Source organism: Rhodnius prolixus, unplaced genomic scaffold, assembly GCF_049639745.1.
Source record: "Rhodnius prolixus isolate KJV_2025 unplaced genomic scaffold, Rpr scaffold_13, whole genome shotgun sequence".
Classification (NCBI taxonomy): domain Eukaryota; kingdom Metazoa; phylum Arthropoda; class Insecta; order Hemiptera; family Reduviidae; genus Rhodnius; species Rhodnius prolixus.
The window spans coordinates 7727144-7750016 of NW_027411583.1; the positions used below are offsets into that span (position 1 = coordinate 7727144).

General features: G+C 34.3%; 2 protein-coding genes across 9 annotated transcripts in view; one reads left to right on the forward strand and one right to left on the reverse strand.

The window, feature by feature from the left end:
- Positions 1–22873, forward strand: part of LOC141448055 (uncharacterized) — a 326177-nt gene that overhangs the window by 10404 nt on the left and 292900 nt on the right. The gene's annotated exons all lie outside the window — the stretch shown is intronic.
- LOC141448056 (uncharacterized) overlaps positions 1–22873 on the reverse strand; it is a 251173-nt gene that overhangs the window by 6583 nt on the left and 221717 nt on the right. For all 6 annotated transcript variants that reach the window (XM_074116097.1, XM_074116101.1, XM_074116096.1 and 3 more), the window contains 4 exons: positions 11705–11838; positions 10217–10369; positions 1762–1942; positions 470–609 (listed from right to left, as the gene is read on the reverse strand). In XM_074116097.1, coding sequence (XP_073972198.1) covers positions 470–609; positions 1762–1942; positions 10217–10369; positions 11705–11838 — 608 coding nt within the window. The remainder of the gene's footprint in view (positions 1–469; positions 610–1761; positions 1943–10216; positions 10370–11704; positions 11839–22873) is intronic.

A 22873-nucleotide genomic window follows, 5' to 3' on the forward strand; every position in this document is an offset into this window, starting at 1 on the left:
GAAGAAAACCTTGAGGGCAAGACTTGCGAATATTCACTTCCCGGTAACTATCATTACATAGCTTATCTTGAAAATGAAATATACATTTTAATAAATTAATAATATTTAAGTAATATTAATATTTCAATAACTATAAATTTTAAACATTAATAATGAAAATTGAATACAGGAAAGTAACTTGAAATTATTGTTATAAAATTTGAATAAAACACAAGCTTTTTCGAAAATATCTAAATGTCTTCAATTACGAACTAAATATGCATGAAATGCAGGGTACTTGCTGATTTGTGTAACTTTTGGTGTTTAATCAACCCTTATACTTAAATTTTTAAACTGTAAGTTTTTGATAAGAAGTATGTAAATATAATAAATAGATAAGCTATGTTTATAAATAAGGCTAGCTACTAAAACTGATAAATGTAGAGCGGGGGTCTCCTGCGGGACTTTAATATTAATTATGCTTTCTAACCCATGATGTCTACCACTCTCAGAGTGTCTACTATGGGCTCCATGATTTCCTCTGGGATGTGGACCAGTTTGTTATTCTGCAGGTTTAATGTCTCTAGAGAGTTGAGGTTGTCGAAACCAAGCGTGGGTAACGTCTTAATGCTATAAAACAAAAAACAATGATACTATTATTACACATCTATGAGTTCCATCCACTTTGGTAAAAATAGCAAAGCTAAATAAAAGACAATGATTATTATGCTTGTTGTAAATTTTTTGATCAGATATTTTAAATAATATGTTTTACTATCGTTAATAGAAATGAAAAAGGTAAGTGACTGAGAATTCTTCAATTAAAAGAAGACTAGTCACAACCTTAATGTTACAGGAAACTTTAAAGTAAGGGTAATTACAGACTACTTATCTTAATAGGTAGTTTTAAGTTCTCTTAAGAACTTAAAGATGTACATATAGAGACATTGATTGCTGGGGTCAGTTCGCACAACTTAGAATATCCATCATTTGCGATCCAGTTTATCTAATATATTATAATATGTTGGAAAGAAAAATATAGGGGTGTTGATCTGTTGATATACATAAATGGAATAGTAGTTATATGCCAGCTTACCAAATCGCTTCTGACAGGGACGTGTACATTGGATGAAGCGCTAAATGGTGGTGGTTTAGAATGATAGAAGTTTACAACTTCAAGACAGAATTAATGAACAATTGGTGCCCCTACTTGCAACCTCCCGAAGTAATAAATAAAAAAGTTTAATGACAAGTCTCACATTCCATCAATCTGGCTCTAGAATATCCACGACAGAGGAGTTATAGAAAAATTTAACGAATAAATAAAGGCATAAGATTACTGATATACCTGAATTGTTGGAAAACCGTCCATAAAAAAGTTTTACCACTCTTCGGAAAATACAGGAGCTTACCGCAAGATAAATATTGCTGATAGACTAATAGAGAAGATGCTGTAGTTTCTTCATTGGCCCTCATTAAAAGAAGGAAAACTGCAGGTCCAGAAATGGATATATTCTATATACATAGAAAAACCAAGACACTACTTGGTCGTGCGTATATGGGAGACGAGAAAAGGACGAAAAGAATTCTTTAGTATGTACCTGAGACTGTTAATGCAGAAGACAAGATGTGACAAACCGAGATGGATAATTGATGACTCGGAATTTTGACCATCAAGGTTGTAAAAATTCACCAAAAAATTAAAATATAACAAAAGATATTTGTATCTCTCAAGATTAATGTGCGATATGTATTATTATAAAAACAATAGTAATGACTTACTCATTTTTCTGTAGATTAAGAAATGTAATTGAATCTCCATAACCAGCAAAAGCATCATCAGGTATTATCGAGATGTTATTCGATCGTAAATCCAAATGTCTTAATCGATGTAATTTTCTCAGTGCATCACTTGGAATCATATGTAAATTATTATCGCCCAATCTTAGATATTGTAAATTTTCTGGAAAAGAGAAAAATGATTAAAAATAAACTTTGATGGTTTTTAGATCTTTTAAAAAGGGCTTTTACTCTCGCAAGAAAAAGCAATACAACAATTGTGGCAGATTTTCTATTTACAATTTTTGAGGACATCTGGAAAATGGCTTCAATGATTTTCATTAAACTTGGCACTAATTGAATTACTGTAGCTTTATAATTGAAAATTGCATATTTTTTTTCTAAAGAAGCTGTATTTATGACAGTACTTATGGAAAGGACAGTTAAGCTTTGCTCTAAAGCGCCGATAGAATTTCAATTGGGCCATAAAATTTCTTAATAAAAAATCCTGAGTTAGAAGAATATTAGATCACAGGAAGTGAGACAGTTCAAACCGGATTTTTTTACTTCCTGTAGATTTCTAGGCCGTTACCAAGAGGATAATTTGAATTGAAAATTGTAACAATACTTATTTAGTTCATACAGTATGACTTAAGATATATCCCATTTTCTGTCAACATTAAAGCTGGTATTAAAAATAAAAATATTTTTAAAGATTAAAAACAACTGTGGAGAATTTTGGCATTGCGAATTCTTACAACCGTATGTTCGTACAATAGCTTGATCTAAGATAAATATAAAAACCCCCTTCCTGCCAAAAAAAACAGAGCATTTCTTTACAATCGATTTTGTTTGAATAATTTCATACATAGGTATACATGAATATATCACATATCCAAAGAAGTTCAACTTCTTTCCAAGTAAGCGTGTAGTGTATGAGTTTCCAAGTTTATGATCTCATGTTTGTAGGGGTTTATGATTTCTCTTTCTTTTTTACTTATTATTTTTTTTTTATCTGTGTCACTCACGAGATCAGGAAGTAAAGTTACATTCATGTGGTACGTGCATATGGGGAATCTATGTAATAAAATTAATGTTAGTAAAAACCTGGCCACGTGGTACAGCAGCCAGTGCACATTTCAGAATTGCCGAGGTGATTGCATTGCATGATATTTTAACCCTTTCACCCACCAGATTCTCCGAAACGATTTTATTTGTGAGATATGAGTACATACTCCAGTTAGCCTTTTTTGTGTTCCAACGTGTCCTGCGCATTTCTGTGGAAACAACACGTTTGGATTCGGCTTTAATATTTACTAACAGGATCTTGTGGCCTGTCCCTCCGGGTGGGAATAATAATTTGTGTTCCACCCATTTAGTAATGTTGGGATGGGGCAGAACAATATCTGGGTGTGAAGTCTGACCTCTGGGGGAGAGAAAGGTTGGGTTCTGTTCGTCGTTTTCGACGTACTGTTCTGGGTTTTCATCTATAAAGTCTTCTATAATTCGTCCTATAGCAGTAGTATTCGTATAATCCCATTGGCGCGAGTGGGCGTTGAGATCTCCGTATAAAAGGCTCCACTCATTCCAATTTGCTTCTAACCAATTAAGATTTGGTTTATTGTTGGGAGGATTATAACAAATAAAGAAAGTTCTTTGGCATTTATCCTTCCATATGTCGACTTTTACTGCTTCCATCTTATCTTCAGACATCATCTCTTTTAACACTTCAAATTTACAAACCAAAGACGATCTTACGAGGACCATAATTCCGGAAGCTACTTGCCTGGCTCTTTTAAGTATGTAAATCTGGAAACCAGGGAGCCGATAGAATTCGGGGTTATCCGTGGCAGCACCAGCCTCGACCACTCCCAAACACATCGGCGTTCTCCTTAATAGTTATATGTTTTAATTCCGCAATCTTATCATTGGTCAAACCTCCTGCATTCCAAAAAAGCGTTCTTATAAAGAACTTGTCAAAGCCTTGAGAAAGGCTGTTTGTAGGGGCCAAATAGTGCGTTAGCCCAATCATACCGACGTGTATTATCGTTGTACTGGGTTCTTTGTTTGGCGTCGGGAACAGTTGTTTAGCGTTATCCAGGGGGCACCAACGAGGAGGCAACTGTCATCACCCCCCCCCGTTAGTAAAAAGAATATGTCGTTTTTATTTATTTAATTTTTCTTTTTGTCCTACATTTTCTTAATGATCTTAGCTGCATTCGTGTAACTTTTCTGGACCAATGAGTTTGAAGAAATACATACACATTTACATAGAGCAACAACTGAAGTTAATTTATATTTGGTAATAATTCTAAGTTTTAAATAAAGCCTTAGATGCAGTTTTTAGTAAGATAAAGATGTATGTGGATGCTTAAACTGAATATTAAAATTGGAGGCTGTACAGTATTTCTGTGAGATAGGGGTAAGTGAAATAGGTGGACAATATTGGAGAATGGTTTTTTATATATGTATATGTAGCAAACTGTTATTGTAAGGGGGTTTTCGCCTCCAGTATAAGGGGCCATACCAACATAGCTTCCTGCAGAAGTGTGCGTACGCATGCTCAGAGACTTGCACACCCACATGGAGTTAGCAAACTCACCCATAAATGGTAGGGTAGCAAAAAAAAAGGTGGGAATTATTGGTATGGGTGCGAAAGGTTGACGCGATAGAGAGATATATATAGAGCTGACTAGTGGCAGCCCTGGAGAAATAACATTTCCTAACTGCTGCCTTAATGGATGTTCTGGGGGATAGAAAGTGTCCAGCTCTGGAATAGAAAGCTCTGCCTCAGCACAATTAGCTAACATTTCTCACCCACAATCCACACGCCCTTTCTCAGCTAACTCTACTCTCCTCGTCAGTACCCGTACATTTTCTTTCTTTCTTTTTTTTTTTTCTAAATATGTACCTTTATTGAGCCATTTTTTTAATTATAACTTCTAATCCGTCTAAGCTATCTTTGTTTCTGTTACGGGCTTCTGCGCTTACTGATTCTTTTGTTCCTCTTGAATTGGCGTAAAAGCTAAATTTCCTTAACAATATAATTAAATAAATTAGTTTACCAATAAACTGAAACGGATATTCTAACTTGAGGAAAATTTACAATTAATCGTTTTAAATTTAAGCAGTAAGCGTACTTGATATAAATTATAGCAGTTAAGTTTATTAGAAACGTGGAACAGTTAAGTGTTACAATTAGTGAACGCATTTGGAATGTGAATGAAGCTCGTTAAAACCTTTATTATTATTATAAATTTCACTCAAACTTTATCCATGGTTTATTTTAAGTTTATTCACGTTTAAGTTTTAACGAATTTCCATTTGTAGATGCGAGTGAAAAGTCTTTTACTTTCTCTTGCTGGTTGTTGTAAAAGTACCTAATCCAAGTTAAAAAAAAAAATTTCCCTGTGAAATCAAGGGAATCCTACTCGTTCCTCATCCTTAAATCTTTTCTAAGTGGCTTATTTTGCCAAGTTTTTCAAAGAACTTCTTTTTCACTGTATCTGGTGGAGGCAGGCATTGCCTAAGCAAGATTTTCGGCCTACTTTAGGCACAATTTAAACCGCTGATCTCTTTTCTTTTCTTTTTTTTTCATTCTAGTACACAGATTTCGACCTTGCTCTCTCTTTTCTCTTTTCCAATCCTCCCTACTCAATCCTTATCCCAATCTCGCCACTTGATACCTTCAAAAACATCTGTCCTTAATGAAAAATTGGTACAATTTTGGATTGTAAAATACAAGATAAACGAACAAAATTGTATTCAAACCACTTTTACATTTGATTGTTAACATGTCCTGATGTTGGATATGTTGCTTACTACTTCTGACTAAATCCGCTACTTCGGGATACACACAGACAAATGTCTACTTGGAATCCTCAAACCAGACTAAAAAAAATGAACGTCAACAGAAGCGTGTCATCAATATAAAAAATAAACGCTTTGTACATAACTTACTATATCCTGTACATACAAATAGAGGAACATTCCTAAAGCCGCTAGGTATTCTAATCTTAACCGAATCCAATCCTTACATTCCGAAATCATACGAAAGATCATCAATGCTCCTTATTGTGTCTGCTTTAGAAACCTACACAATGATCTATCCATTCCATTCGCGTCCGAGCTGATAAAATTCCACAAATCTTTTATCCTATCATCACAATCCTCCAAGCACATCAGTTTTCAAGTCTAACCTTACCCAATACCCGAACGAAACGAGTGAAGAGCCAATGGCCTTGTGACCATCTGGAACTAATCCACCGCCTTGATGTACAAGCCTCGTAATACCACTAAGTATCTTCTACCCTTATGTTATTCTGTAATCGAATTTGCTTGTTGCTAATGTACAGTAGCAAACAAATAAAATGTATATTTTTTTTTGAATCTATTCCGTAGTATCTTCATTTTGTGATCATTGTCTTCTTTAGTACGTCTTGAAATCCCAGATTAAAATCGAAGAAAAATTAAAATAAATATTCAATTGAAGAAAAAGTTGTATGAATGGTAGGGCATTTTGCGTATATTCTTTAGAATAAATATGGATTATAAAAAAAAAAATTAAAACGCTGTTGAATCGCCATGCCAGTCCATTTCATTATAGTATCCTTGATTTCGTTCAATCTGATTAGTTTCAGATTTTCCATTCATCTTTAATGAATGAAATTGATTCACTTAATATGTATAGAGATTTTTTTAAATTCCATTTATGTTTTATTTTTCGTCCAATCTTTTGCAGGATTACAGTTTTCAAACTTCAAATTATGTTTAATTCCTAGCACTGTAACTTAAAAATGTTCTTGGAAAATCTGCCAACCGAGAGAGTACAATTTGTGTTTCAGCAATTTGAAAGGTTGCAACATTTAAAGCGTTGCAAAGCAATCCAAGTATGAAAGAAAATGGGATTTTAACAAAAACAAGATCAAATAGTGGGCTTAATTAATTAAGTGGTAGAACAGTTTTTACCACCAAAGATAAGTACACGGTCGACAGGGGGGGGGGAGCTTTTTGAAGTCACCTCCAACTTCAAGGAAATAGACTTGGAATCAGACAGCGCTTGATTCCCATTTACGGGTAAATGAGCTAGGCGATGTTTGTTGCGCCTTCTCTGGTAACCCAGAGCAACCTGTCTGAAAGTATTATTGGCACTATCTGGATAGTACACCCTGCCTACAGCCTCCTGTATCTGTTACACAGTTCTAGATACTTCTCTCCTGAAACTCAGAGGAGATTGTTAGTGCTCCAGACAACATTTTCCACTATCATTACCATCCTCCTTGTCAAGCTGTAGAACGTCCGAATTTTTATCTCTCACACTCAAGCCCAGAATGAATCCCATGTTCCGGAAGTAAGGCACACTTTCCTTAATCAATCCAATAAAAAATTATTATTTTACTATTTTTCAGAATATCATACAGTAGCCTTGTGCTTTTTATGGTAAGGTAAAAAAAAATTGTATTTAAAGCAACACGAAATTGTAGATAAATTCAGATAAATCCAATGGGCTTATCTAGTTTTAGGCTTAAAATACATGTTTTCATGTAATGGGTTTTCTGAAGGCTTTAGCTCCCTTTTAAATATGCATTACGTGAATGTTTCCTGTTAGACGGTAATTTCGAAGCAAAGTAAACAACCTGCGGTTATATGTATGATTCACACACCCTCAATTTTCCCCCAAAAGTTGATCCTTATTTCGGTGGGCAAAATTCCTTTTTAACGCTTCTTTCAGCCTGATAAACTGAATAGTTATTTAAATTCAGTGAACGTAAATTGGCGTTGGACTAAAGCAGTCTCTGGTGGTTTTTAACTGGCAGGTCCGTTCATCTATCTTATCCCTTTCTTTTGCAAACTGTAAAAACAAAAGTATGAGAATTTGAAGAAAATCCTAAAATTTAATTGGAAAAAGTTGAAAGTGTTTTTAACAGATTTTTTTTTTTTTTTAAATAAAGTGAATGTCCGTAACTATACCACAATTTTCTAAATAATTCTCCGAAAAGAAAATTAAACAAGAAATATTTTCTTTCTCGTTAAAACTACTGAGATAAGGAAAAGCTAGAGTTATGCTCATTAAAATACTTCTCCAATCGGTGTATTAAAAAAAAAGAAGTTGAAGGCCCTTCTAAGAAGAAGAAAGAAGTAAATATTGCTATACATACGAACTAATTGGTAAGGAAAACCCAATTTTGTTTACTTATTTATCTTTTTAAGTTAATCTTGAAAACCAGCCTATTAAAACTATGCTAATGATTTGTTTACGAAGGTATAACCAAAAAAAAGAAAAACTCAATAGTGCTTTTCCAATTAAAGACCAAGACTTTTAAACAAAAAGAAAATGTGGAGTCTGAGATGATACTGAAGAAATAAGACCTAATTATGTTGAATTTCAGAAAAAATATCTTCTACTCTGGTTTACTTTTCAGGAGACCTCTTACATTAAATGAAATTAACATCCGTTACTGTTATTAATTAATAATTTTTTTTCAAAATTGAGAATTAATCGTTTTTTTAAAAAAGAAAAAAGTTATTGAATATAATAACAGTATCGCTATACTTTAAAACAAGGGTAACGTTAAAACCTTTTGCCCTTTTCATTACTTATAAATGATCTTGAAGAGGCGAGTTGATTACGCAGAAAGCAAAATATCTGTTATTAATAATGTGGTGTGAACATGAAGGAAAGAGATGATATGAAAACTGTAGAATGATGATGAATATGAAATAAATAAATAAATAACATCTGTAAAGATGACGGCACTAAACGATATTTTAACATGCATTTAACGAATTAATTTAGTTATGAATGATTAATGATTGTCAATCAAGAGGTAGACGTAACGCGTGATTGTTTAAGCAAATGTTGACCGAAGTGATGTTTGAATTGGTGAACTGTTATCACGATAAATTGGTAAATTCGTAATGATAATTATTTGGCCGGTATTTGTCTGTCCTGAAGGAATGCATCCCTTATTATAAATTTCCAGAAATTTTTCGGTTGAGGATTTACTGTGAAGTTATTATTAGTTATTACTCAGAACAATTTTGAATAACGTCACGACATTGTAATATTAAACTACAGAAAATAAGATAACCTTAAAAAAGTTGATACAGCTGTACCGATTGGCGAAAATATGAGAAGAAAAAGATTAAGACAATGTCAGGAACTGGGTTTTGAAAATGAAGGAGATATCTAGCTTGATAAAATTGCTATTGACTATTTTTGGTGACTGATTCGTAGTTTCAATAGAATGAAAAAATAAACTGCCAGTTTTCAGTCGTGATACATTTATTCTGCCGAGCTTTCGACCTAGGGACTAGGTCCATCTTCAGGACTAGTTTACAAAAGTAATATTTTACATTACAGGATTGAACAGGCAAGACAGAAGACACACCAACCCTGTAATGTAAAATATTACTTTGTAAACTAGCCCTGAAGATGACCTAGTCCCTAGGCAATTGCTTGTTAAAGTTTGTGGTCGTTTAAGTCGTGATATCAACCAATGGCCTGGAATCTAAGACTACAGTAAAATCGTTTATACAGCCAGATCTTAAGAGTGATATCTTGGGAGAGGCCCAGTAATTGGTTTTCCTTGATATCACAAAGAATAATGTAAAAAATTTTGCGGGAACAAAAATTAAGTTTAGTAAGGTATGAAAGGTTGCAATGACACTGCCTCATCCAATTCCAATAATGTCCAGCTGATGCCCTGAAATACTACAAATAATAATAAAAGCAGTACAGAGTAGATTATTTTATTATGACATTTAAAGTGCTCTGCGCTCCTACGTACGACAATGTATACTGTCAATCAACTATTGATAATCTCTTTTAATAGCTTTTAGGTCAGATAAAACTTGTATAAATTGATTTTCCTTTCTTGTTCTATAAATACAGGTTTTATTTATATATTTACCCTGAACATTATTGCTGTTTTTTTTGTTTATATAGACCGTCAACAAGTCAAATTCTTTTTGTGTGCTTTTACTCTGTTGTTGACTTGTCTTCTAAAATATTATATAACAAATTTCGATATTGATATTAAAAAAATATAATATATATTTTTATTCCTTCATTACTTGCTCAATTTTTTACAACAATAAAGAAGATCTAATAAATCTAGACAGGTAATCTTTCCTAGTCAACAAAAAGAACAAATGTGATAATGACGGATGAGAGTGACTGAACACAAATATTCCAACATAAATAGCACGCAAATCGAATTCCAACAACATTACAGACATGCTCGCTGAAGACATTTGGTCAGCTGTTTGTCTACACGAAGCTAACGTAAAATAGACAAGTATGAACGATTAAATAGCCCCTTATATTAATAATAATAATTTAAAAAAAATCATTTCGCACTAAATTTAATAAAATCAAACAACAATGAAGATAAGAGTAAATAAAGAAATTTAAAAAAAAAAAATTGTAAAAACAACTTTAATAACATAAAAATACCTTCCAATCCAACAAAAGCATCTGGATCAATGTAGGAAATGCCATTACCGTCCAATTCCAGAGAATTGAGCAACTTGAGATTGGAGAATGCTCTTGCAGGCACCATCTTCAGATGATTGTGAGCCAATCCAAGTGAGTCCAAATGGACAAGACCTATTTCCATGAGATTTTCTATTAGTAAGAATTTAATAAAATTTGAAAAAAAATTATGTAATAAATTTAAAATTATTTATCATTAAAATAGTAATTGTGAGGAAGGAAAAAAATACTTTGAATACATAATTAGCTAAATTTTTTTTAAAAAATTTGTAAAAAAGAAAATAAAAATACTGTAATAATAAATTTTGGCTATCATAGGAGACTTTAGAGGCATTTTAAAAGTTATCAACTGGTAGATACAGAGATTTGGAAGATATAAATATTAAAGCCTAAATCATCTCAGCGTATTTTACAAGAATGCGATAAAATATATATATATATATATATATATATACAGGGTGAACCAGTAAGTATTGTCAATAGGCCTACTGCGTGTAGGTAGTACATCTAAAGTGGAGTTCAATGACGTATTGGCCAACTTCATATTTTCCTCTGTTCTTGAGTGACGTCACTTTAAAGTTTTTTTCTAAAATCATAACTTTTTTCCAATAAAAATGTTATTACTCAGAAAGTTTTAGTCCGAATTCGATTCTGATGACATGGTTAGAAAGACAGATAAATTTCCTAAAAATTGATACCGTTTCGAAGCATAAGTTATTCTCCAAAGAGCCTCAATCTTCCTCCTGGATACTGGAAAAATAAAAGTAATCGAAATTTTTAAGAAAACTCATTAGGCTCTTATGTGATCATTTTCAGACCTAGGTGCTGGCACTTTTTACAAAAGTTTCCTTGTCTAATGGGCTTTCAATCGGTATATCATTTTCCAGGATTCCTTTTATCTTCGTATGAGAAATTACGTTTGTTTTGTAAGAAAACGTGTTCACGAGCATACAGCAGTGATATTGTATTGTGTTGTTTAATTCATTAAACTCTTGTGGATGGAGCTGTAGTCAATTTTTAAAGTAGATTGACTTAAAATAAGGTAGTCTAAGGTTACTTATTGCACATAAAAAAAAAAAAAAAAAAGAACAAATCTAAACTGAAATATTTGACAAAATGTTAGATTTTGAAACTAAGCAAATTAGCCTTCGGTTATAAAAATAGCACTTGTTTAAAATATTTTCTAACATTTAGGACATTTATCTGTCTTTCTAACCATGTCATCAGAATCAAATTCGGACTAAAACTTTCTGAGTAATAACATTTTTATTGGAAAAAAGTAATGATTTTAGAAAAAAACTTAAAAGTGACGTCACTCAAGAACAGAGGAAAATATGAAGTTGGCCAATAAGTCATTGAACTCCACTTTAGATGTACTACACGCAGTAGGCCTATTGACAATACTTACTGGTTCACCCTGTATAACACATAATCTAGAAATAAATTTACCAGCAAAATCTCCTTCAGCAATTTCTGATATTGAATTTTCTTGCATTTCTAATTTTTTCAATGTATCCAAAATGGCTAAAGCTTTTGGAATAGAAGTTAATTCATTTCCGCCTAGATTAAGTCGCTTCAGTTTCCTGAAAAATAAATAAATACCACTTAATAATTTATGTGATAAGTTGCGTAAAACTTTAAAAGTAACTTGGATAGTTTTGTTTAAAGAAGAAAAGGAAGTAGATTAATGTCTCTACTAAACTCCCTCAAAAGAAAGTGTTCGCAGGTTATCTTATAGAAATGGATTGCTGGAAAGAAAACATCTTTTACTCATTAGAGATTACAAGTAAATTTTTAAAAGCTAATTTATATGGCACAACATTAAGTATAAAATTTCCTTATTTTATAGCTTGTACTTTTCTTGATAATTGGTTGCCCCAAAATTCAATAAAAAATCCCCCCAAAAAAATTGAATGTCTCATAATTAATTAAAACCCCCTTCCATTATATTATATGGAACACGAAGTATACTATAATAGCTGTGGAACATTGTTTTCAACAAGTAATTGACATTATTATTTGCATTACATCATTACTAAATCTGAGTGCAATATTATTATTACGCTCGGCGTATTACAGCTTCATGTTTCTGCATAACATTTATGCATAAATGTTATGCCTCATGTAAACTTGTATGCAATGCACATATTAGGGGCTGTGCATTATTCTGTAATTAATTTACGAACACAATTTACAATTTTCACTAATTTCAGCAAAACGTTCTCTTGCTGTACACATTTTGGACTACCAATTTACTTACCAGTGGAGTTTCTGGGCGTGTATCTTGAAAGATCAACTGCATTGCGGGTATGTTCGAAACCCTCATCGGAATAAATTTCTTATATCAAAACTACAGTAATCGCTTAGTTTTTTTTTTTTTTTTTCAGGCGAGGCTTAATTTTCAGCTATTAATTAGGCGTCGTATACGAGCGCGGAAGACAGGTTCATTATAGGTGTTCCATACCCATAGGTGGTATGAAAGGTGGGTGACATCACTTCAGTGGTACCGTCCAATTCCAGAGAATTGAGCAACTTGAGATTGGAGAATGCTCTTGCAGGACAAGACCTAGTTTCAGACTCATCTTTCTCCTCAAATGCCCTGCATAGCATTTATGTTTCTGCATAACATGTTATGCCTCATGTAAACTTGTATGCAATGCACATATTAGGGGCTGTGCATTATTCCGTAATCATCTGAAGAGAAGGCACCATCTTCAGATGATTGTGAGCCAATCCAAAAGTGAGTCCAAATGGACTAGACCTAGTTCCCGACTCATCTTTCTCCTCTAATGCCCAGAAATAGATCTCCTGAAGAAAGCTCCCCCAAATCAAGGAAACTATTTTCCTCTTCAAAGCACAACTGTGTACTCAGCTATATTCAAGGACCGTTTCCACCCTGGAAACCAGCCCCTTCCCCCGTGCAAACACACGGTCGTTTTACAAGAGAAGAATGTCACCATCTCGGGGAGACTATATAGTGTAAGGCCTCACCAAATCAAAGAGACGATTCTGTGTAAGGCATGTACCCATCCATCAATTACGTTACTATTCAGGTTCTCCAGGCAAGCCCCAGGTAGAACTAGGAGTGCCGCCAGAAAAAACGTCTCCCTTCAAAATTAAGAAAGCTTTTATACTTCCGACTAAATAATTTTGATACCCAGTATACAACTAAATTTTGAAACTGGACCAATCACAATATTACTCGGTAACCTACAAGCGGAAGGAAATATACCATGATACTCAATAATAGCTTGATTCTCCGATATCAATAACTGATCTGGCAAAAGTCAGATTTGCGCGTGCTCTGGTCGGTTATTTTGACATGCCCTTTACTGCGAAGAAATGCTACGATAAACTTAAATATTGTCTGCCTGACCATCCCCCCCCTACCTAGTCCACTGACTAGCTGCCGATGAGGCCACTTCCGCCCACTCAACTTGTCAAGTTCTCTAATGCACTGCGGAGGCGTTGTGGCGAGTTGTCTAGACATTAACACCGCTCTCTCTGCTTTCTAAAAATCAATTTTCCTAATGTCTTCTTTAATTTACTGACTACTTTTGTTTTTCAATTTCAGGTAATAATCGATTTATAAAATTAATTGATAAAACTGATCGATAAATTTATCGACAGCGACAGAAGTAAAAAAAAATCTGAGGGACCAATCTCACTTAACTTTCTCCATACCTAGTTCTTAAAAACTCTTAATTTATAAATTATTTTAAAACTTGGAATTTTTAGTGGTAAGTGACATGCATATAATAAGCCGTTTAAGATCAAAAGTAAGCCTGCAATAGTCCGGATAGAACTTCGATGTTGGATGCTTCAGTTAGGTTTCCCAAAAAAATAAAACGATTGACTTGCAAGGCCTTCACGAATTCAACAAGTTGCTTGCAGTTTTAAGTTTCCCCACTATAAGATTTCTAATTTCAAATGGAGGACTGAAACAGGGGTATCCATTGTCTTCTTTGTAACATGAAATTAGAGAAGACGCTAAATGCAATTCTGTCACCTAGGAAGCACATCTTTAGTGGGATGAGTTAACTACTACCTTTCGCTGGTGAACTTTTGCCAGGAGTTTTCCGAAGAAAGTTCACCAGAACAATCAATAAAGCTAGGAAATAAAGCTAGGAAATAAAGCTAGGAAATAAAGCTAGGAAATAAAGCTAGGAAATAAAGCTAGGAAATAAAGCTAGGAAATAAAGCTAGGAAATAAAGCTAGGAAATAAAGCTAGGAAATAAAGCTAGGAAATAAAGCGAATGAAGTTAAAAACTTGAAAAGAACTAGTATGGTACAAGAGTTACAGGAATGAAGCAAGTGACAATATAAACGCTTCAACACCAGCTGGAAGTTAGAATTACTGGTTCTTGCAAAGAACTCTTTAACGAGAGACAACACTGTCCATCACTATGAGCTGTAAAGAAGCTTCTGAAGGAAGAGGATTAGGCTACAGAACTAGATTCGAACCTAGAACTTAGCTTAGGAATTCCCAGTAAATGTTTTAACCACTGAGTTAATCCCTTCCCATTTTGATATTGTAAAAGACTTTTCAGCGTGTGGGAAAAGAAGTATCCAGAGGATATTTGGCCCGGTAAAGCAGTAAGGAATAAAACAATTCGGAATTTCCTGGCGGAAGTATTGAAGCGAGGGTCGTTGAAGAAGTTATCTGGAAATTTAATATCCGCAATAATGTCACAATTGCAATACTTTCTCTTAATCTATTTATGGAAGAAAGTGGAGGAAATGCCTGATTATTAGATGAAATAATATTTTAGCTTAGCGAAAATAGAATGAAAGTAGAATCGAAATATATATATAAAGACGAGCCATAGTAGATTCTCGATTTAACAAAATTGTATTACATTAAATCTATAGTTACTTGCAGACAGAACTTTACCACAAACTCGCTTTACTTGCAGCGGTTCTTGTTGGTTTAGTACAACTGGAAGTAAAACAAAGTGACCCTTCCAAGAAGTTCTCCGCTCCGTGGATCAGCAGCAATCCTTCAAACCTTTCTGCCCCTACACAAACTGCCGCAGCCTCCTCCTCCTTATCTCACCCAAAGCACTTGTTGATATTCCTCTTTGGGATGGTCGTCAATATTCTCGATAGGGTTATTGAATATCATTTACAAAAGATACTATTCATATAAATTCTAAGAGGTATTTGTCAGAGATAAACTTAATAAATTCCCAACTTATAATTCCGAAATATTGATAACAAGAAAGAAATTTCTTCTATTACAATTTCAGTCCATAAAATCTGTTAAATTTCAAAAATATTTATCTTAGGAAGTCCACTAAGTATGTCGTTGGTTAATCATTCAAACAGCCAGGAAAGACCCTGCAAATTCCCTAGTGGTAAAATAACTCACCACGTACGCTGCAGAAGTTCAAATAAGGAAAAAAGAGAAAGGCCTATCCCGTTCTTTGCTTAATTATTCCGGAGAAAACTGTCTTAATAGAATTCTAGATAGGGTCATTTTTCCCTCTAATTCAGACTCTCCACCAAAAAATTTTCAGATATCCTAAGGGTTTCTGACCCAGATAAAAAAAATACCAAACACTTCAGGGAATATAAAAGGGGAGTTCGGTGGTACCCAGACCTTATAACCATCCTTGTATGTCTAGCCCTCCTAGATTTCTTGAAAAATTTGCCCTTGATTAAAGGATTTGGACTTTCCCCTAAGCAAAGGATACGCTATACCAACTCTAGTATCTGCAGATCTGGATAAGAAGTCTGGTGTACCTGGCTCCCTAGCGACCTACCTACACCAAAACATCTACTGAGACATTCTGAAAAAAAAAAACGCTTTGCCCATCTCTCTCAGCAAGATGGTGAGTTGTGAGATTGAGGATTATCTCAATCCCGACGATAATGGGTAAGTGTCTCATACAGCCTCTACTGTTCAGGGGGGCACCACAAGCAGGTAAAGGTTGGATTACAGTAGGCGTACTGCATTTAGTGTTATAGAGGAAACAAGCGACCCACATACCGAATAAGCAAAACGTTTTCGTCTCAGACAATCTCAAAGAGATATTTTGAATCATCAAATTGAAAATCTTTAAAAAAGAGAACGTAAAAATCTTAAACTTTAAAAAATATGTAAAATTATTTATAACAGTTATATATTGGAGAAAAAGGTTTGGCTTCCGCCATACAGCCAGCATCGTCTAGGTGCTTATCACTAGAATATCACTTACTCTCCATTCTTACCTACAAATACATTCGCTTCACACATTCATCATTCCACTATATACTGCTATTTACATAAACTACTGCTAATGGATGGAGCAGCACTCTGTGCTCCTGCCATCCTTATTGCTTAACCAAAAAAGTGTTCACACCATATTTATCTACATATAAAATATATAATATCTGTGACATAAATTTTATGCAAAGGCAGACCCATTAGATAGTATAAACTACGAGCAGTTGCAAGGTAGAGTATGTAACAGTAAGTTAACATTACATATACATCTAGTAGCAGTACGGCACACAACACCCACGCTGCTGGTTGGGTACTATTCAATGGGTTGTTATGCAGATAATACTACCAATAACTGAAACCCTACTTGGTCTCCCAGTATCCAGGCACTGGTGGCCCTCTCTGGTGACTGGATAGTTCTGCTGGAATTATGACGGTGTTATCTACACATGTATTACTAGCAGCACAGAGTGGTGGAGGGAATGGTCAGTATGTGCTATATTTGTCTCTCTCCGGAATAGATAACTGAAATTCTAATACTCTTCCATCAAATTCACATCCGGCCAATATCATTGATATTCACTGTGATGGGATAAAATTTCCAGTTACATTTGGCAGCATTTCCCCAACGTTATTACCGCGCGACCTACATATTTCTTTAAAGCCCTACCAGCGACCCAATTGTTTATTTTAAAATTTATAATATAAAATTATAAATAAACGATGTTTGGTGATGAATCTATGGACAACAGTTATGGAGAGTAAAAACTGTTATAATTCTTTCTAATGTTATGCTACAATATCCTAATCAGATACTTTCATCCTCTCCAGCAAGAATGAGCTCAAGCTGATGGATCCCTCAAAAGCCCCATGAAAAGCTATGGTTTACACAGGCATTGTACTACTCAGTTTTCTGGCACCTCCTCAAGGGACTTCAAGAGTTCTTGAAGTATAGCCCCATAAAAATTGCCGGCCGAAATCCGCACTAAATAAACACCTGAACAGCCATTGTTCTTGTAGTCTTGAACGCAGTCTCGACTGAACTTATGATACAATTACATTAAGTCAAAATTCTATGTCCACAAAAAATCACTGGATAAAAATATAGACCAAAGAGAAACAGTCACAGCTGAAGTCAATTTTTTAAGCAAGGTACTCCTTTAAAATACCCGAACAGTAAAAATAATTTGTGCATTTACATTAATGTTTCTTATTGCAATTTGTCAATGTGCACACATCAAACTTAATAATTTATTTAAATTATTCTTAAATGAATATGTCAAATGAATTGGTATTTCTGAAGGTTAGGCAGAATAATGGATCCGTTAGGTGGTGGTCAAATTCCCGTTAGGGAGAATAAGTTTAACTGTCCTATGTAATAATATATAAGGGCAAGAAGGTGTTTCAAAGACAAACAAGTCAGGAGTACTGTAAAGAGAGCTATGTTCTCCGAAATGAGTTGAAGTTAGTTACTGTAGAAGGGGAACTATACTGTACGAAATGAGATCAAATTTAAGTAATGCGAAAGCGTATTGATTCTAAGGGAGATAAATGCTGTAGTGTTAAGGGAAAGGTTATTTCTCGGACTGAACAAGAGCCAAACTTTCATACAAGAAAGTATGCAGCGTTTAATCCTGAATAGATCCCCTCTAATAGTAATGATAAAAATTATTTTTTAAACAAAATGATAGTAATCAGAGTTGGAACTTTAAATCATGTTTTATATTTTGTTATTTTGAATTAAAAGTTAATTTGTTTAAAAAAAAAAATACATTTTTTTAATTATTACACCTTCCTCCAGCGAGAAGTGTATCATAGATCTCACGACACCTCTTTGAAGAAGTATTCTACATACGAATAATTAATAAAATACAATTAATTAATCTAATACTATAAGTAACTACTACTCTATCCTCCTCAAAACTATTATATTAAAGTATATTTCAACTTTATAAAGAAAAGCCTAATTTTATGCATTTCTCATCGCGTGATTCTGCTTTAAGTAATTTAAAATGGCACAGGAGTATTATAGGTTTTTTTCTTAGCTTCACGCAACATAGTTGTACGCATTTTGTGCTGTCCTAGATTATTATTTTTAGTAAATTTAAACTAGAATTTTAGAAAAGATTAAAGGGAGTAGCGGAATAAGAGGGGTCTGGCGGCCCCCACCGGTTTTGAAACAATCGACCCAAAAACTTTGGAGGAGACCGAAAAAAATTTTTTTGAAATTTTTTCCGACCCTCTCCAACCCCACAAAAACCCGTAAACGAGAAAAATGTGTTTTTTGATATTTTAATTTTTTTCGAGCGTTCTAATCCTTTTAAAGCGGTTCCAACGCAACTAAAAATTTATTTTGGATGTGTATATGTTCCCTGAATTTTTTCGGTTTTTACTGTACAGTTAAATGAAGTGAAACATAGCTTTGAATCCAAAAAAATCGTTGAAAATCGTGATTTTTTAAAAACAAGTCTTCGGCATTTTGGGCTGACTCGATGGAAAATGACGGCCTAACTATGGTTGAAAGATACACTCTTACTCTACAAAATGGCGCAATTGAAACTCAATTTGGTTGCTTGTTGTCTGCGATAACTCAATTTGAGTAAAACGCGAATTTAAAAGGTATGCGATTTTGGCCTATAAAATAAGTCACAATTTAATTAAACAAAAAAAGCACCAAAAATAATGTTCGTATAAAGGTATTCTAAATCGCTGATCAAGAATTTGATGTCAAAACCATGTTTCGACATTTGACAGCTGTTAAAAATGCTGTCCACAAAAAACGAAGGGACTAAATTAAATTACAATTGAGAAATCAATAATTGTTGTTGAATAATCTACTTGTGGCTTGTTGATGGTAGATTCGAATCCGAGGAATTGGATTTGAAAACTTCCAAATGATGAAAGGTGCATAAAATGCGACCTACTGTTGCGATACGGCACCGAGCAAAAAAAAGTCATTACTTCAGAAGAAGAAGCCAACTTGTTTTCGGTTGAACTGGACAAAGAAGTGGATGTAGGAAACGTTCTGTGCGGAAAATGTCGTCGTTCAACTCGTCTAGTCAGTGCGGATCCGAATTTACCATCAACAAGCCACAGTCATCACGAAACTTTTCCGCAAGATCGTGATCGTGTGGAACGACAATTATCAGAACTCTCAAACTTGTCAGCATCAGGATCTTCAAACCATTGACATCAGACGATGTATCAGACTTTCCCGAAATGGCAGAAAAAGATTTGAAGATCCTTTTTACAGGTTCATCATTCATTCATCATTTGGAAGTTTTCGTTTTTTTGGTGGCATCTCTGTTTTAGCGAAAAAAAATTTCAAAAAATTAACATCGACAAAATCAAACTAAAAAAATGTGATATGACGTTTTATCAACATATACTTTTATCATCAAATTCAAGATTATAATTATGTACCTCAATGAATTGAAAATAAAAACAATTATCCGTGCATTTAAAAAAAATTGAAAAAAAAATGAATTCTTCGTTTTTTGTGGACAGCATTTTTAACAGCTGTCAATTGTCGAAACATGGTTTTGACATCAAATTCTTGATCAGCGATTTAGAATACCTTTATACGAACATTATTTTTGGTGCTTTTTTTGTTTAATTAAATTGTGACTTATTTTATAGGCCAAAATCGCATACCTTTTAAATTCGCGTTTTACTCAAATTGAGTTATCGCAGACAACAAGCAACCAAATTGAGTTTCAATTGCGCCATTTTGTAGAGTAAGAGTGTATCTTTCAACCATAGTTAGGCCGTCATTTTCCATCGAGTCAGCCCAAAATGCCGAAGACTTGTTTTTAAAAAATCACGATTTTCAACGATTTTTTTGGATTCAAAGCTATGTTTCACTTCATTTAACTGTACAGTAAAAACCGAAAAAATTCAGGGAACATCTACACATCCAAAATAAATTTTTAGTTGCGTTGGAACCGCTTTAAAAGGATTAGAACGCTCGAAAAAAAATTAAAATATCAAAAAAACACATTTTTCTCGTTTACGGGTTTTTGTGGGGTTGGAGAGGGTCGGAAAAAATTTCAAAAAATTTTTTTTCGGTCTCCTCCAAAGTTTTTGGGTCGATTGTTTCAAAACCGGTGGGGGCCGCCAGACCCCTCTTATTCCGCTATCCCTTTTTAGAAAGCAGTCTAAGCTAAAAACGGATAACTTTTAGTACTTACGAGGGTCGTTTGAAAAGTCCGTGCAAAGTCAGAGAGATAGCACTACTGGCGCGTATCGAGGTTATGTTTAGTTAGTAGCATCTCTTGGAAGAATACACACCAAGTTTCAGCCAGATCGGTCTATTTCTTTGTGTTTGGCATTCGTTTGAATCGAGGAAGTCGAGTGATTTTCAAAAAATGGACGAAAAAGAATTTCGTGTGTTGATTAAACACTACTTTATGAAAGGCAAAACGCCTCAGGAGACTAAAGAGAAGCTTGATAAACATTATGGTGACTCTGCACCTTCGATTAGAACAGTTTATAAGTGGTTTCAAAATTTTCGGAGTGGCCATATGGGCACAAGTGACGCTGAACGTTCTGGACGCCCTGTTGAGGTTACTACTCCAGAAATCATTGATAAAATCCATGATATGGAGATGGATGACAGAAGAGTGAAGGTGCGTGAGATTGCTAGTGCTGTGGGCATCTCGAATGAACGGGTACATAATATTTTGCATCAACATTTGGACATGACAAAGCTATCCGCAAGATGGGTGCCGCGATTGCTCACGCTTGACCGAAAACGAAATCGTGTGAAGTGTTGCAAGGACGGTTTGCAGCTGTTCCAGAAGAATCCGCAGGACACTGTGGATGAAACATGGATACATCACTACACTCCTGAGACCAAAGAACAATCTAAACAATGGGTTACCAAGGGGGAATCTGCGCCAAAAAAGGCGAAGACCGTTCCTTCGGCCGGAAAGATTATGGCGACTGTCTTTTGGGATTCGCAAGGAATAATCCTCATCGACTATCTGGAAAAGGGTAAAACCAATACAGGTGCATATTATTCATCGTTATTGGACCGTTTGAAAACCGAGCTGCAAGAAAAACGCCCACGATTGGCCCACAAAAAAGTCCTTTTCCATCACGACAACGCACCAGCTCACACCTCAGCAGTTGTGGTCGCAAAATTAATGGAAATAGGGTTCCAACTCGTTTCACATCCCCCCTATTCACCAGACTTGGCTCCCTCGGAATACTATTTGTTCCCCAATATGAAGAAATGGCTGGCGGGAAAAAGATTTTATTCAAACGAGGAGGTGATTGCAGAAACCAATGGCTATTTTTCAGACTTGGACAAATCCTATTATTCGGAAGGGATCAACAAACTAGAGCAGCGTTGGACGAAGTGTATAAGCCTAAAAGGAGACTATGTTGAAAAATAAAAAAGGTTTACCCCAAAAAATTAAGTAGTTTTTATTTTTGCACGGACTTTTCAAACGACCCTCGTACAGTACCGAAACAGTCAAGACAGAAGACAGAACCCAACCTTGGTTATTAAAACTGTTAAAAAAAGTAGTTAATAAGCATAAGCTTAGAAGATATCCTAAGTTGTAAGCTTGGGATTATTTTTTTTTTTTAAAACTATGACTGAAATTGGCAATAATCTTTTGTGAATTTGAATTAAATAATCAAATCACCAAAAACTGTTCAATCTAATCTAATTGAGAGAAACTAAACGTTTCGATAGAAAATTCCTTAAGAATTGGTGTAAAAGAAGATCGTGCGATCTTTTCACAATAAGATTTTTTTAAAGAATTAAGAAAAAGAACTAGATAAAGTTACGACACATAATTCTATTATCTTTAACAGTACAAAAAAAATAAAAATATAAAAGAAATGTAATTTCATTAAAAAGAATTTGAAGAAAAAGAAATTGAATTTAACACGAGGAAGAAGGAGAGAATTAATAAAGAAGGGCAAAGTGAAAAGTACTTTCTTAAGTAAAATCAGATAAAGAAAGCACTGACTAAGAGGATCTAAAGAAATTAGTTCTTTTCTAGAGAGGGGAGTTAAAAATGCTTCGGAATTTAGCTCAACTGGGCGACAGAGGACTTAATTATATTTAATTAATGAAAGCTATTTGAATTAGTTAGCGAGAGAAGCGCTGATAACTTAATAATGAGAACTGGAAGGAAGCGGGACATAAAGAGGCGGTATTGGTGACAAGTTGGATTGGTCAAGAAGAGTCATTTCCGGGATGTTAAGAGATAGAATAGGCTTGAGGTTTAATTTCATCTTTCTGTCGTACAGCATCATCAGTGATGAACTGATCAATATTTACACATCTGTCGGTCGTACTCTCTCTCTTTCTTTGATCAAGTATTATTAATTTACAGTTAAAATTTCACTTCATATTAATTGTAATTAAACGCTAACTTTTAGCTATCTCTAACGT